General features: G+C 40.3%; 1 protein-coding gene across 2 annotated transcripts in view; it reads right to left on the reverse strand.

The window, feature by feature from the left end:
* Positions 1–4,726: 4,726 nt before the first annotated feature.
* The window catches only part of LOC122701844 (cytochrome P450 3A24), a 44,755-nt gene continuing 31,558 nt past the window's right edge, over positions 4,727–17,923 (reverse strand). For both annotated transcript variants that reach the window (XM_043915229.1, XM_043915228.1), the window contains exons 8-13: positions 17,162–17,289; positions 16,003–16,069; positions 12,691–12,851; positions 9,801–10,027; positions 7,305–7,467; positions 4,727–4,952 (exon numbers count right to left, since the gene is read on the reverse strand). In XM_043915229.1, the coding sequence (XP_043771164.1) occupies positions 4,857–4,952; positions 7,305–7,467; positions 9,801–10,027; positions 12,691–12,851; positions 16,003–16,069; positions 17,162–17,289 (842 nt within the window). In that variant the 3' untranslated portion in view covers positions 4,727–4,856. The remainder of the gene's footprint in view (positions 4,953–7,304; positions 7,468–9,800; positions 10,028–12,690; positions 12,852–16,002; positions 16,070–17,161; positions 17,290–17,923) is intronic.

Below are 17,923 nucleotides of genomic sequence, written 5' to 3' on the forward strand. Positions count from 1 at the left end.
CCTACAAAAAATAATTTCACAATTTGTATGGAAATACAAAAAACCTCGAAAAGCCAAAGCATCTTGAGAAAGAAGAACGGAACTGGAGGAATCAACCTGCCTGACTTCAGACTATACTACAAAGCTACAGTCATCAAGACAGTATGGTACTAGCACAAAGAAAAAAAATATAGATCAATGGAACAAAAGAGAAAGCCCAGAGAAATATTCACACACCTATGGACACCTTATCTTTGACAAAGGAAGCAAGAATATACAATGGGGAAAAGACAATCTCTTTAACAAGTGGTGCTGGGAAAACTGGTCAACCATTTGTAAAAGAATGAAACTAGAACACTCTCTAACACCATACACAAAAATAAACTCAAAATGCATTAAAGATCTAAATGTAAGACCAGAAACTATAAAACTCCTAGAGGAAAACAAAGGCAAATTTTCTCTGACATAAATCACAGCAGGATCCTCTATGATCCACCTCCCAGAGTAATGGAAATGAAAGCAAAAATAAACAAATGAGACCTAATTAAACTTAAAAGCTTTTACACAGTTAAGGCAACTATAAGCAAGGTGAAAAGACAGCCCCTTCAGAATGGGAGAAAATAACAGCAAATGAAGCAACTGACAAAGAATTAATCCCAAAAATATACAAGCAGCTCCTGCAGCTCAATTCTAGAAAAATAAATGACCCAACCAAAAAATGGGCCAAAGAACTAAACATACATTTCCAAAGAAGATATATGGATGGCTAACAAACACATGAAAAGATGCTCAAAATCACTCATTATCAGAGAAATGCAAATCAAAACCACAATGATGTACTATCTCACACAGGTCAGAATGGCTGCGATCAAAAAGTCTACAAGCAATAAATGCTGGAGAGGGTGTGGAGAAAAGGGAACCCTCTTACACTGTTGGTGGGAATGCAAACTAGTACAGCCACTATGGAGAACAGTGTGGAGATTCCTTAAAAAACTGGAAATAGAACTTCCATATGACCCAGCAATCCCACTTCTGGGCATCATACACACCGAGGAAACCAGAATTGAAAGAGACACGTGCACCCCAATGTTCATCACAGCACTGTTTATTTACAATAGCCAGGACATGGAAGCAACCTAGATGCCCATCAGCAGACGAGTGGATAAGAAAGCTGTGGTACATATACACAATGGAATATTACTCAGCCATTAAAAAGAATACATTTGAATCTGTTCTAATGAGATGGATAAAACTGGAGCCCATTATACAGAGCGAAGTAAGCCAGAAAGATAAACACCAATACAGTATACTAACACATATATATGGAATTTAGAAAGATGGTAACAGTAACCCCATATGCAAGACAGAAAAAGAGACACAGATGTACAGAACAGACTTTTGGACTCAATGGGAGAAGGCGAGGATGGGAGGATCTGAGAGAACAGCATCAAAACATGTATATTATCTAGGGTGAAACAGATCACCAGTCCAGGTTGGATGCATGAGACAAGTGCTCAAGGCTGGTGCACTGGGATCACCCAGAGGGATGGGATGGGGAGGGAGGTGGGAGGGGGGGATTGGGATGGGGAACACATGTAAATCCATGGCTGATTCATGTCAATGTATGGTAAAAACCACTACAATAATGTAAAGTAATTAGCCTCCAACTAATAAAAATAAATGGAAAAAAAAAACCTGCCATATGACCCAGCAATCCCACTGCTGGGCATACACACGGAAGAAACCAGAATTGAAAGAGACACATGTACCCCAATGTTCATCGAATCACTGTTTACAATAGCCAGGACATGGAAGCAACCTAGTTGTCCATTGGCAGATGAATGGATAAGAAAGCTGTGGTTTCTATACACAATGAAATATTACTCAGCTATTAAAAAGGATGTATTTGAATCAGTTCTAATGAGGTGGATGAAACTAGAGCCTATTATACAGAGTGAAGTAAGTCAGAAAGAAAAACACCAATACAGTATATTAACACATATATATGGAATTTAGAAAGATGGCAATGATGACCCTATATGCGAGAAAGCAAAAGAGACACAGATGTAAAGAACAGCCTTTTGGACTCTGCAGGAGAAGGTGAGGGTGGGATGATTTGAGAGAATAGCATTGAAACATGTATATTATCATATGTGAAACAACTAACCAGTGCAGGTTGGATGCATGAGACCGGGTGCTCAGGGCTGGTGCACTGGGATGACCCTAAGGGATGGGATGGGGAGGGAGGTGGGAGGGGGGTTCAGGATGGGGAACACATGTACACCCATGGCTGATTCATGTCGATGTATGGGAAAAAAAAAAAAAAACCACTACAATATTGTGTAGTAATTAGCTTCCAATTAAAATAAATAAATTAATTAAAGCATAAAAAGAGTAAGCACAAGTTATGATCTGTGTTGTTTCTTAGCAAAAGGAGACATGAGTTCAAGTTGTAGTTGAAAAATAAATAAAAGGCTGGGAGTTTGCTGACTCTGAATCTTCACCTTTTTCCTTCTAATTATGTTTAAATGCCTCCTTTTTCACCTGCTGTGTGAGGAGCCACTGAGTCATAAATGTTCAAGACATTATTTCCTGGAATCTAATTGGGGCTAGGGGGGTCTGTATGAGCTCAGGGCCCTGAGCAGGACCTCCAACCCTACCTTCCCCCACCTACCACACAGACACACATTATCTATATTGTCATCTATCTATCTATATCACCTGTCTATCTGTAGTATATCATCCAACTAACTAGCTATCATCTGTCTACAAAGAAAAGCAAGGATGTACACTGACACATGCAGTTTCAATCTCTGACTCCACGGGGTTTCTTCTGGTTTCCCCTTTCCTGGACCAGGGACTGCCTTCTCTTAACAGGGAAAAACCTGTCTTCCATTATCCATAATATGTTTAACTTGCTTAATCAACCTCCCTTTGTGTAGCTATTGCCACTTAGTCTATTTCCACCCCTAATATCCTCCTCTCCCTCCATGGTTCTCCACACCCTATTTAGGTTCTGGATGCTGTTGAACTGTGGTGTTGGAGAAGAATCTTGAGAGTCCCTTGGACTGCAAGGAGAGCCAATCAGTCCATCCTAAAGGAGATCAGTCCTGGGTGTTCATTGGAAGGTCTGATGTTAAAGCTGAAACTCCAATACTTTGGCCACCTGGTGCGAAGAGCTGACTCGTTTGAAAAGACGCTGATGTTGGGAAAGATTGAGGGCAGGAGGAGAAGGGGACGACAGAGGGTGAGATGGTTGGATGGCATCACTGACTCAATGGACATGAGTTTGGGTGGGCTCCAGGAGTTGGTGTTGGACAGGGAGGCCTGGCGTGCTGCAGCTTCATGGGGTCACAAAGAATCGGACACGACTGAGTGACTGAACTGAACTGAACAGCCCTGGCCAGACCACTCTTCTGAGCAGACACTCTTTGCTCCCTGCCTGGACACCCACACCCATGCTGGCTCCTGTGGACACTGTCCCCTCTCAATCTCCAACATGGAGCCACTGAGTCCCCCTTCTCTGCCCACACCCTGAAGGGTAAGGCTATCCACCTTCTGTGCTCCCCCAATGGCTTTAGGACTGGACTATCTAGGAAAACCCTAGCAAGGAAGAGGGTGTGGATAGAAGGGGCAGAAAAGGGAAAGGAAAGGCTGTGTGCAGCTTCTGATATCAACTGAAACTGGCCGGTGACTGTAGCCTTTCTCCCCAATCAACTGATCAATCAACCATCTTTTATTCCACGTTCATTATGTTAAGACAGTTGGCAATTGAGGGTGGAAAACAAAGACAGTTCAAGAAAACCTATTTCCTGCTTTCAAGAAATATCAGGGGAGATGAAATGAAAACTTTTAATCAAAACTAATAACATATGTGTGGCTGCTGTTTCAGAAAATATGTGTCCCAAAAAAGTAGATTTAAACCATGAAAGATAGCTCAGTTGGTATAGAATCCACCTGCAATTCAGGAGACCCTGGTTCAATTACTGGGTCAGGAAGATCCACTTTAGAAGGGACAGGCTACCCACTCTAGTATTATAGGCTTCCCTTGTGGTTCAGCTGGTAAAGAATCCACCTGAAATGCGGGAGACCTGGGTACAATCCCTGGGTTGGGGAAATCCCCTGGAGAAGGGAAAGGCTATACATTCCATTATTCTGGCCTGGAGAATTCCATGAACTATATAGTACATGGGGTAACAAAGGGTTGGACACAACTGAGCGACTTTCACTTTCATACGTTCTAAGAAATGAGCAAAACACTATGGATTAATTCTTGCCTATGTAATATAACAAACAGCAGTTTTGAAAAAGGCCCCACCCACCAGGAATTGTGATGGCTAAGTGTTTAGTCACTGGTTATCCTTGATTTAGTTGTACATATTACCCTAAAGTACAGGATGGTATCAGATAACACTTTTGTAAAGAGATGTTTACAGAGTTCCTCAATGAAATATTTGGTTTGAAATATATAAAATAAAACCTCTGATTTATTAAAAAATGTCAGAACTTTAGTCACCACAATAATTCTTGTCTTCGTTAATTTGCTGATAAAACTGATGAGACACTTTTCTTTCTTGATCAGTGCTCTGAAGGAGTAGATGTTACTAACTGAGGGTGGGTGGATATGGTCCTTTGAGAATCAGATAAGCTGAGTGTACGTATCTGGCCCTCATTAGTTGCCTCTTTCATGTTACACAACATATAACACCACACAAACACTGAGAAAGCTAAATGAATGTACAGATACTCTAGTCATCCAGCAAGTACAATAGATGAAGCCCATCTTTATTTCTGAGTTTTATCACAAAGTAAATCAAGTTCCCTGAAATTCTGGGACACAGCTCCTTGAAGAACGAAGCCCAGGTTCTTAGGGGAAGTCAAGCTCCACTTATGGTCTCATCTCTGAGCACAACCTTCAGAACAATGGGTTTTTCTGGTCTTATAATGCCTTGACGGTTTATTTTCAAGGGGATCTGCAACAGTTAAGAGAACCAATGAATGAAGTGCTGCCAACAACAGAATCAAGGTAGACAAGATACATTACAGACAAGAAGGCTTTACAACAATATACAAGCTATACATCGTGTATATTTGATTTTTTTTTAACTAAAATTCAGTGTGTTTAATAGCTATAGGGACAGACAGGCTGCCAATGTTTCCTTGATTAAACTTTAACACTTTATGACTTTCAGGAAATTGATCTATTTAACGTACGTTATAAAATACATGGGCATAAAGTCATATCTATTATTCCCTTACCATTCACCTTAAAAAATTGTTTTAATTCCTCTTTTACTGAGATATAAATGATCAACAGTATAAATATTTGACTTACATATATGTGAAATTACTACCACAGTAAGTTTAGTTAACATCCATCAACTCATAAGAGATAGAAAAAGAAAAAAATACTGTTTTCCTCTCATGAGAACTTTTAGGATCTACTCTCTTGTACTATATAAAAATGTCAACTATAATCATCATGTTTTACACAATAATTCTAATACTTATTTATCTATAACCAGAAGTTTGTACCTTTTGATCACTTTCATCCAGTTCCCCTTCTTTATCTTTGATTCTCTATATTTACTCTATAAGTTTTGTCAAGACTAGATAGTGAAAACATTCATTGCACAAAATATCAATTGAGCACTATGTCTATGAAGCATTATGCCTGTTTTTTTTTTAAACATCCCCTGGTTCCAAGTGCAGGGCAAATGGTGAAGTTCTGATGACCTACAGCGGTTTGTCTGAGATTTTTAGCCCCTTTCTCACCCAGTCACTGCTTCTGTGTTGGGGGAACCAAGAGAGTGACCTTCTAACCTCAGATGACTGAAGGACAAGCAAGGAGCTGTGGAGGGAGAAGCTCCAGCCCATGGGGTACTGGGTGGAGCTTGCCAGGGGCATCTGCCCTTCCCAGGTGTTCCCAAGGCCCCCTTTCCCTCAGGGCTGAGTCCCCTGTGTGCAGGCACTTACAGAACGCCCACACAGACGCCTGCAAGTAAAATGGAAACATCTTTATCCTCCTCTTCCCTGAGAAAGCTACTCAAAGGGAGCAGTGGCTTATTAAATGTATGACTCCTAGAAATAAGCCTTATTTTAGGGATATGCTTGAGATGACTCAATGCCAACTGTTCTGTGTGTGCCTCAGAGAGTGACTCCAGGTCTTGCTATAACTGCAACAAATTGTACACCCATGGCGGATTCATGTCAATGTATGGCAATATTGTACAATACAATTACAATACAATATTGTAAAGTAAATAAATAAATAAATAAAACTGAAAAAAAAACCTTTCAAATAGTATGCATTTTCCCTGCAGATAGACACACAGACACACATAAAACAAGCAAGCACACAAATGACATCTGTTAAATTTTTAAAGTTCAAACTGTTCCGTATTTGTGTCCAAGAGTTCTAATCAACTGCAAGTCACTCCTTAAACATTTGCCCGATGACATCAAGGCACCACTGAGCATTTATGGAAGGAATAAAATGAGGGGACAGAGTAAAAGACCTTGTTAGGTACAAAGGAAACAAAAGAACCAAACTGGCTGGTTCAGTGATGCAGTATTGTTAGGTGGTAGGCCCCATGAGGCCAGCCTGTGGTGCCTGTAAACACAGCAGAGGGGAGAGTGGGCTCTGGCCTGGACGGGCAGGTTGCATGGAGGGGCTCGGGACTGAACTGGAACTCGAAGGGGGAGAACGGACTGGAGGGTGGACAGGAAGGACACACAGTCATTGTTAGAATGTAAAGGGGGCCCAGCTGGATGGCAGCAGGATCCCTGGCAGGTGAGGGGCTGTGGGAAGCCTTCCCATCCGGTAGAAATGCTTTCACTCAGGGACCACTGTGGCTGCACAGGAGGATCAGTGGGGGTGCCCTCAACGCCACACTCTGGGGGAATTATTTTAGAGAGTCTGAGATGACCTCGGCATCGGGATATTGCTCCCCAGTAATTTCTTTATACAAACAGTGGCTGAGAATCACTGTCAGGAGAGCTTCTGTAAGTTCCCATGGAGAATGGCATCACTGAAAAGTTGTAACATGGTCATCACTGCTCTCATGACTTTGTACAACATTTTCCTTCCTTCCAGTGGACATGAAACCAAATTTTAAAAGTTGCTCAAGTTCACTGACTTTGTACAGTCATGTCGTGCTAACTGCCTTGACTCTAGATGACCTTTACAGTTGGGTCTTTATGAAGCCACAGACCTAGCCCTCCAGGGATAAGTCTTATAGATACAATTTATAGACACAGAGAAATACATCTCGGTTTAAAAATTCCCAATAAAACATTATTTATGCAGATAGTTAACTGCTAACCTGTGTTTCTTTACAAGGTTTGAAGGAGAAGTTCTGCAGGACTCTGACAAGAGCAAGTTTCATATTCATGATGGCAAACCTCATACCAATGCAATTTCGGGGTCCAGTTCCAAAAGGCAGGTATACATAAGGATTTATGCTGTCCTTGTTCTTCTTATTGAACCTGAATCCACAACAGTAGATGAAACAAGTGAATGAAACAGAAAAATCACAGGAGCTTCAGGTCTGAAGTTTTAACTTAAACCCTCAACCAGTAGCATAAGGGAGACTCCTGTGGGTGGGTGACTGAATCCTGCTGTGGTGATTTTGCTGTGAGAAAGGTAAGCCCCAAAGCCTTCCCATTCCCCAGATCCTACAGGAGCTTTCAGTCTGGGTGATAAAATAAGATGAAGGCTGTTTAAAGAAAATGTATCTATAAATATGAAATTTACAATCAAGTTGCTGAGATGCTCACGCTTTGAAAGGCAGTTAGGAAATGAGACTGATTGAAGGAAGAGTGGGTTCCTGCCTCCATAAGCACTGACATTGGTTATGTGCTCAGAGACGAAGGAAGCAGCAGAAACATCTTTGAGTATTTAAATTGTTAGTTTTCTGTTGTTTTCCCTTTGCTTCCTCTTGTGTGGGTATGTCTCTTTCTCCCACACTCAGAGGTTGCTGAGGTCAGTAGATTTATGAGGGCATATGACTCTTACTCTACTCTGGTACAATCACTGATTTTTTTGTCTATCTGTTCCACAAACCGATAAAGTCCATGATGGCTAGACCTCTGCTTTATTCAAATTTGACTCCTCAAATTTGGATTTGGAGAAGTAATAATGGCATTTGGTTTTGTATATTTTAAACAGTCCTATTATGGAAAATATTCTGGAAGAATACAGATAATGTGACTGCAGCTACATGGGAAATTAGTCAAAGGGCAGCATCTGAGTGCTGCAGACCTGGGTTGAAGGCTGTTGAACAGGGAATGGACACTTACTGATACACTAAACATGATTCATAGAACCTGTAACTATAAACTATACTGTGTATATGTCAAAAACTCTTTATAATCTGCTTTAACATTTGGATTTCTCACTCCCTGGCCCAGACCCTGACGCACACAGGTGAGCACTAACTCTCTGCTTGATGGCTGAGTGAATCAAAGGGTAATACAGTGAGTGGGCTCTTGTTTTAGGTTCCTGATACTGCAGAAGGGGAAGTTGAAGTTGCTGAGGTTGAGGGAGACACAGAGGTTCCCTGGTCCAGAACAGAGGACTTGGTGGACTCTGACTCTGCTTTCAACAATGCTATGAGTACAGATTATGCTAGCACTAGGGACTAAAGGTTGAACGAGACACAGTCCCTCCCATCACGGAGCTTATAGTCAGGGGCTCATAAAAGTGCCCAGATAGTGCCCTAAAATGTTCAATACAACTTTTTCTCACCATAAAATAAATGGAAGAGCATCAACTCTTTTCAGATCCAATCTGTGTCCAAACCAGAACACGACTCTGAATTCCCAGAAGACAATGCTTAACCTCTCCAACGGGGGTGTCTAGATGTCTAGAGAGCAGGGGACTTCTTTTTGGAAGGTCAAAAAACATGGAGGAAAAAGGGAGCTGGCCCAGGTCTACAGCCACAGACACAGCCAGGACACCTATGTCTCCTCACCCTCATTGAGGCTGCTGGAACCACCTGGGATGAGACCTCTAGGTCTTCAGCCTACAGTCCTAAAATAATAATAGAGGAAACAGCAGCCAATGTTTAAAGAAATGGAAATGTGGGAACGTTAGTGATGAATTCAAAGAGCTAAGGAGGACAGAAAAACTTAAGGAAAAAAAAAACAAAATCACCTAAAATAATATAGCTGTTAAGTGAATTATAGCAGATGCAACAATTATATATATATTTTAAAAACACAGAATGCCATTTATAGTTTACTGTTAAATATAGTAAGTAATTGAAAAAATCACACTATATGTATGCCATTCTAAGTTTTAACAATCTGTATATGCATAGAAAAATGTCCACAGGATTTACATTGCACTATTAATGAGGCCTATCTTAAGATATTGGGCTTCCCTGGTGGCTCAAAGTATCCACCTGCCAATGCGGGAGATGTGGGTTCGATCCCTAGGTCAGGAATATCCCCTGGAGAAGAAAATAGCAACCCACTCCAGTCTTCTTGCCTGGAAAAATCCCATGGACAGAGGAGACTGGTGGGCTACAGTTCATGAGGTCACAAAGAGTCGGAAATGACTTAAGTGACTAAACAACAAAGAAGCTTAAGGTTTTAGGAATGCACACAACTAAATTTTTCTTTTTCTTTTAGTTTATGGTTGGTAAAGTTTTTAATCAAATAATGTCATTCTTGAAACAAGAAAATACATTTAACAATAAAAAGTCGTAAAATAAAAATGACTGTACAGTCACATATCCGTCACCCATAATAAGGGTTGTCAGAATACGCTCTGAACAACTGGATCAGAGGGGGTCCCCTTCCCTGGAGTCTTGTACCTTTCAGGACGGAACTCCTCAGGCTCTGGCCAGAACTCTGGGTCTCTGTGAAGCACGAAGATTGGCACTGTTGCTGTTGTCCCTTTGGGAATGGACACCCCATGGATTTCCACATCCTTCTTACAGACCCTCTCCAGTCTAACAACAATTGGGAACATTCTGAGAGTCTCATTCACCACCATGTCAAGATACTCCATCTGTGCCAGGACATCGTAGGTTGGAGGCGCCTGGGAAGAGAAAAACAGATTTTGATAAATTAAAAAGAATTTGGATCACCCTTGAACGCTATCTATATAGTCCTATTGAAATGTTAGGAGCTCCAGGGAATAATTTAAATTGGTAAAGGACCTTTTAGTATTTATAGACATTACTATCATGTCCTTTGACCTCTCAATGCCCATTGACGGTACAGTAGTTATGACAATAGAAGAAATTTGGGACAATCGTCTAAACAGTGTGAAATACCACAGGTTATCAGGAAGTGTATTTTCTCTCTCATGAGAACAAACATGACCAACAGACTAGGACCCTTACTCTTAAGTGAAAAAGGCCAAGTCACAATTTCTTTTTAAAATGAGGCCATACATCTGTACAAAGGAAAGAAGGTGTAACAGAGCAAATACCCTATTCAACATATAGGTTCTTAGATAAATACTGTTGATTGCTTATTCTCTTCATTATACATATACAGTCCAGAAACAATATATGAAAACTCTATAAATAACTTGGGGAGAAACTTTCTAAACCAAATCTGCAAATGAATGAGAACACAATTTCAGATGCAAGGAAGTTACAAGAGGATCAGAACCCCACCCTCTGCTGCTAGAAGAGTCTCCTATTGTCCCTGTGGGTGTGACCCTAAGGTCTGAAGGTCTAAACAAGCCACTCCAGCCCCAGGGACCAGCTCTCCACACACCACAAAGAACTCCAGTTTCGGCTGAGATTTGAGACCACTGGGGGTGATACATGGCTGTCAAGTGGGGTTATACTTAAGGAGCAGCATTGTAGAAGGTAAGAATGCCTCAGGAGCCAACCCCATGGATCACAGCATGGATCATAGATCACCAGCAGGCACACGACTAGTGCCTGGAAGTGTTCCATCTCCCTGTGGCTCAGGTTCTCATGTGACACACGGAGACAGTTGAGGCTGACACTCCATAAGGCTGTGTGGCAGAGACACTCACTGCTCACCCAGCACCCAAGTCGGCCCCATTTTCCCCATTCCACTTGAAGTCAAGGCCAAATCAGCCAACAGGCTGTGAGGTGATTATGTCAGTTCAGAGACAAATCATTTGAACCCTGGAAAGCAACTCTCGCGTTCCTTATTCCACAGATGACAAGAAGGTCTCATGTTCCGGATAAGGCAGCTACAAGATGGCGGAAGCTCTGAGTCGGTTTTCCTGAGTGACTCTGTGAAGCAGAGCTATCCATTCCATCCTCCACTAACAATCCATGTTGAGTCTGTAGACATAGACTGAAGTAAACCTTTGCTATGAAAGCCCCTGAGATTCCAGGGCTTGTCCATTACTGAGGAATAACCCACCTCTCCTGACTAATAATTTCTCAAAAATTAAACACATTCATAAATACAAAGTATTTAGAACAGACATATATAGTAAGAAGTACATATTAGCCAGTAGTAGTATTATTGTTAAGTATTCTTATAAAAAGGAGAGAATGTAATGCCTTAGCTAGTCTTGGTCTGTTAACAGCTTTTCGATCTTCTTGTAATCAAGAGAATCCCAATATGGGATTTATCAGAGAAGAAATATCCTCTCTAATTTATGCAGACCCTACAAAGTATTTGAAGGACCTAGGATTTGAAAGGTCATAAGACTTGTCCAAAACCAGTCAGGTCTCATACTCATGTCCTCTGTTTCCTACTGTATATCCTTTCTTGTACACCAGGCTCCACCTAGGCTATAGTTTACTCAGGGCAGTAGACTGAATTAATGGTCCCAATTCTCCACCATTTCCTCTGTCCATTCCCTTTGCCTTTAACTCTGCGATGCCCTCCCATTCTGACTCAGGTTGGTCAGGTGGCTCACTTTGAACCTGTGGAATACTCGCTAACTGTAAGGCTAGCAGAATTTTGAAAGTCACCCATGGGATTAGGCCTCTTGCTCATGACATCTACCACTGCCTTGAGAAGCAGACATGTGGAGATTGAGACAAGTGAGGAGCATGTGTGGAGTTGAGTCAGTCCAACTTAGCTAAGGGCAGCCAAGATCAGCCAACACACAGACCACAGTAAGTCCAGCCAACATCAATAAATGTGCAGACACCATGAACTTGGGCAAACTCTGAGAGATAGTGAGGGACAGGGAGGCCTGGCATGCTGTAATCCATGGAGTCACAGAGTCCAAAACGACTTAGCAACTGAACAACAACAAATTCAGACACCAGAGTAGTAAGTGATGCCACTGAAGTTCTGTGAATTTTAGTTGGGATTATTCTGATAACTCTGGACCAGCACTTTTTTCAAAGTACTTATATTGCTGTGAGTAGCATGAAGTACTTATGTTTTCTCCCTTTGTTTTGTATGCTATACATCCTTCCTAAATGTGTGGTGCCCAATTGCTTAGTCTTCCCCAACTCTTTGCGATCCCATGGACTGTAGCCTACCAGGCTCCTCTGTACATGGATTTCCCAGGCAAGAATACTGGAGTGCGTTGCCATTTCCTATTCCAGGGGATCTTCCCAACCCAGGTATTGAACCCGCATCTCCTGCATTGGCAGGAGGATTGGATTCCTTTCCAATGTACTACCTGGGAATGGAGGTAAATGATTTGATGCTTATGCTTTGGGCCAAAACCTCCTAATAAGGAGGGAGAAGACAATCATGCTAAGGCCTCACCTGCCCCCTCTCTCTCCAGGTATCATCACTCACCTTATTGGGGAAAGTCACGTCGATTTCCTCCTGCAACTTCTGCTGAACATCAGGGTGAGTGGCCAAAATATACAAAAGGAAGGAAAGAGTATTGCTAGTGGTCTCATAGCCAGCAAAAATAAAGATAATACTTTGGGCCATGAGTTCTTGGTCAGAGAGAGCTAAAAAGAAAGTCAAGACATTTTAGGTAAAGCATGGCAATGTAAAAATCACAGTTAAGATGATGAGACATTTCAGTGTAATTCCCAAACCCTTAGGGGAATAATGTAAAAGCAATTCAGAATCAAACTGAGAGCGATTTCCACTGTGTCTGCCTCACAAAGCCAAGAAAAAGCCAAGAGCTGTCTTAATCCAGTTTTTCCCAAGTCTCTACTATTCTTGGCCCTCTGTTCCTGGCAATACCACAGCCCCACCAACACAGCTGGGTAATTTCAAGAGATAGCTCTTCTGTCTAAAATCTACAGTGTTATCAGTATGTCCCTTAGAAAACTGTAAAAGAACTTTAGCTCCAAGTAAAATGGAGTACTGTTCCCTTCTAGAATATTTTAAATTATTCCACTTAAGGTACAGTTTGATTTTGTTTTGTTTTGTTTTTCGAGAGATTTACAATACTAAGGCTATATGGTAGGGGAAATTAAGTTATATTTTATCAAAACTTGTTTACAGGAACATAAGAGTATAATACTGGGCTACAGTTAAACTCCTGTTACTCAAAGAGTGGTCCATGGACCAGAAGCATGAGCAGGATCTAGAAGCCTAATACAAATTCAGAGTCTCAAATCCCAAAAACCTAGAACTATGGAAACAACACATGAACTTTCATGAGATGTGGAGATGTGTGTGCACAATGTAGCCTGAGAAGCATGGATTGTGCCCTTGAGAGTCATCAGGTGATAGAAGACCTGGGGCACAAGTCTTCAAGGGGATGTTCAAGATATGTACAGACGCTACATAAATCAATAAAAAACTTGAAGAGTTGTGATGATCCTAGTCTAATCATTGGCATTAAAATAGCAGAAGAAAGAATGTGTGCATATAAGGACATAGGCAAGTGTGAAATATAGAAAAATTAGGTCCAGGGAATAGAATGAGCAATGCTGATTCAACTCTGGCCTGAACGTCATCCTCTCACTATACAACCGCTCCTTCTGCTTTTCTTTATTCTTACCAAACAGCCCTGTGATTATACACTGGTCTCCATTTTTATTTTCTCCCGAGAGACCAAGCATTCTCAGGCTCTCAGCTATTTGATGGGACTGAAGTAGGATCTTTGTTACTGACAGCACTCAACTCAACGTAGTACCTGCCCCAAACAAGTGATTAGCAATAAAAGCAATGCAAAATGAGTGCAATAAAGATCTACAAAGTTCTAATTCCCCAGTGATGATATCTGTGATGCTACTGTCAACAAATTCAACCATCCAAACCATAAATTTTTTCTCCAGTTAGCATAAACTGCGTAATAGTCAAAGTTTAGAGTTGTGCTAATATATGATTCTTCAAATTTTAATTGATTAATTACAATTTAGTATTCAGGTTTCAGTGGCACTAGTCACATGTCAAGTCCTCAACAGACACTTATGTCTAGTGATTACTATATTGAACAGAGCAGATACAGAATATTTCCTTCATCACAGAAAGTTGTATTGAATCATGTACTTAGAAAAATATTAGATATAATAATAGATAGATATAAGTAGGTATATAAACAGATATAGATATATTGAGAATGGGATGCAGCCAGTTTATCCCTGCTTTCAAGAACAAATTTTACAAAATTCATAATTTTGTGATATGGTTATCAATCCATTGGTAGCTTCAGATTAATCATATAGGAGTATTCATGTCATAGAATTAAAACACACCAGGGTCTTTTTGTCTGAGAGAGAGGGAGCATGTTTATATCAGTGATTTGTGGTAGACACAGAAATCTTTTTTTATTTTTACATAAGTGTAGAAATATTTGGTGTTCTGACAGTTGTCCACTGAGATGATCTAGAAGCAAAGAAACCCTAGAAGCAATGAGCATTCCTAGAACCCAAATGTTGGGTTCTAAACACCATTTCTCACTAAATGGAACCAGAACTTCTTAGAGAAATGGCTTATTCCAGGGGAAATAGAAGAGAAAGCTGGAATGCCTTACATTAGGAAGTGAGGAAGTTCTTGGAAAATGATAAATGAAAAAGATACAGGATACTCTGAACACCATTACAGTCATGGACACACATCATTATACATTTATCAAAACCCACAGAATGTACAATACCAATGTTGGACCCAGGTGGGAACTATTGTCTTTAGGTGATAATAATGTATCAGTGTAGGTTCATTGATTATAACAAGTGTATCACTCCAGTATGGACTTCAGATATTGAGGAAGGCTGTATGTAGGTGGGGGCAGAATGTATTTTGGTAAACTCTCTATTCTTCACTCAATTATGCTTTTTAAATTTCTGCTAAAAAATCGCCTATTGAAAAAAATGTCTAAGGAGAAAAAAAGTAAAATATATATAGGAGCCCACTTGAAAGGGCTCCAGTGGACAAACCTGACAATTTGAAAATTAAATTGAAGAGTGATGTGAGTGAGTAAGTTAGTTATATATAAGATTATACTGATATAAATAAATAAATGATTGGGGGAGAATGGAGAGCTCTCCCCATGAAAGAACATCAGCTCATAAACACAGAAGAATGATGGGTTTTGAAAGGCATCATGTTGTAATCATCATAGTTACAACGGTTTCAGTAAAAAACCATCCATGAATGATAAAATCAGTGGGTGACAATTTGAAGAGGAACAGAATATTTACAGTCTCAAAGGCTTCTCCCAGAAGTAACATGTTAATGACAAAGGGGGGAAAAATACACTTTACAGTAGAGTAAGCTGGTGAACACAAGTTTAAAAGTGTTCCAACTTAAGGTCACCAACACTGGGGCAATGTGCCCCCTGATGAATGAAGGGATGAAGCCTTGATGCAAATTTCCAGGCAGAGTTTCTGACTTGGTGGGTCTGGAGGAGCCTGAGAATTGATATTGGAACCAAGCTTCCCAGAGGTTCACCTGTAAGTAATCTACATCATAACTGACTTCTAAGCATGACATCCTTGTTATACTTGTTCTTCCAGCTCTGAACAAAGTTGCGCCTGCAAACTTCCAGGAAGTACCACAGTCTACTCTTTCTTTCTGCACGAGTGTCTTTCTTCAATTTGGCAGAAATTCCCCTCTGCCTAGAAAACTTCCGGCACATTTTCAGAACTTCCCCCTACCTCTGTGTCTCCCCATTGTGGCCCCTCTGAAGCTCTCCTTGGTTACCTTTATGATTGTCTGTTTCTTTGGAATTCTGAGAGTTAATCATCAACTGAAGCAAGTCCACACGTGGCTGTAAGCAGAAAAAAAATTTCTATGATAGAAAGTTACTTGTGAAGTCATAGATAAATCAGGAGTGCAGTATTTAACTTCCTTTGTGAGATTATGGCCCCATAAAGAGCAGAAGTCTGACTGGTATTCCCTGAGTCCTCAGTGAACTAACATTCACCTACAGATCTCAGAGAACACGACGTTTCCCAAAGAGAAACCCAGCCACCATGTCAACTGCTTTTTGGTCCTCACTCTCTCTGATCTTTGGTTTCTCTGGCTTTTGAAACAGCTTCCTTGCCAAAGAGTTGCCTCCTGTCTCTTCTGTCACACCTGTTTGCTTAGGAGAAAATCAATGACTTTAATCCTTTTTTTCCTTCCAATTTTAATTCCTAATGAATTACCACACAAATAAATCCCCTCACATTTACAAAGTACTTTGGCAGCTTGTATAGAAGCATCTTCAAGGCCTTGACCCTTTCAGAACTCTATACAGCCTTCAGTGACATACTGGGTACAAAACCTTCTCTCCCCCTGACCTGCAGACATGCTTGTGCTGGCCTCCAGGCTTCATGGAGGCAAAGATGGGTTAACCAGCTTGCAGCCTCATGGCCCAGAGAAGACCCCATGCCCATGCCAGACTAGGAGAGGGCTCCAATTTAACACAGAATTCACTCCACCAGCTGCCTGATGGGGCTTTCCATTACACAATCTATAATATAGGAGTCTTGGATTGAAAGTGATTCTTTACCAGTATAACATCTGGGGCATCTATAATATCAGTAAAATCATTTTTAAACAGTAATTCTTATCCTTTAACAGTTTATTGAATGGAAGTGGTAAAGCTTTCACCTCAACAATACTTATGCAATGACATACTAATGTGCATGCCTACTATTAAATTTAATTGTCACTCTCTGGTCCATTTTCTTATTTCTTCCCCAATCTCAACCTTTCTCATCCCTCCACAATGATATATTAATAACCCCCCAGTTCTAAAATCTATACTTCTCTACGTATCTTTTTAAAAATGCAGAGAAGTTCACAAATCTTATGCGTACAGATGAACAAATTTTCAAAAAGTGAATACCCTCATGTAAACACCACCAGATTTTACCTTTTGATTATCTTTGAGGCGACTTTCTTTTATCCTTTTTACAGATTTTGTCAAAAAATTCACAGCGCTTTTTGGAAATATGGTGATATTTAATACTTCAAAGATTGGGACAAGGAATGGAAAGAGTACTATAGAGAAGAGATAACAGAAAAGCACAGTGAAAATTCAAAATTTACACAGCAAGTATAATTTGCTCTATCAATCAGAGAAAGATACCAGAGTTCTCAACCAGAATCACTTCCTGTGTGACTTTTGCTCAGACATACAAGCCAATGACTGAGCAAGGCCAAGTCCACTTATGGGGGCCATCACTATTGTAGTGAAATCAGTGGTCCGTTCGGCCTTTTGGAATGATCAGAAAAAACCGGATTATATTCCTTACCTTCATAGTTTTTTATCTATTGGATTAGAATTTCTTTGGATAAATCACACTATAGTGTGCTACTCTAATTAACCATTTGATGCAAAAACCATTCAAGATAGAAATAAAACAGTATATATCTTTTAACCACAATGGAATTAAATTAAAAATCAATAACCAAAATTGGGAAACTCACAAATACATGGAAAATAAACAATACACTCCTAAATAAACAATGAGCTGTATACTATATAAAAAATACAACCAGGAATTACTTTGAAATAAATTAAAATGAAACTATTACTTACCAAAATGAATGGGATGTAGAAAAAACTGTGCTCATTGAAAAGTTTAAGGCTGTAAATATCTACTTTTTTTTTTTCTTTTTCTTTTTCGCAGTG

The sequence above is a fragment of the Cervus elaphus genome, chromosome 10 (assembly GCF_910594005.1).
Source record: "Cervus elaphus chromosome 10, mCerEla1.1, whole genome shotgun sequence".
In the NCBI taxonomy this organism is placed as follows: Eukaryota; Metazoa; Chordata; class Mammalia; order Artiodactyla; family Cervidae; genus Cervus; species Cervus elaphus.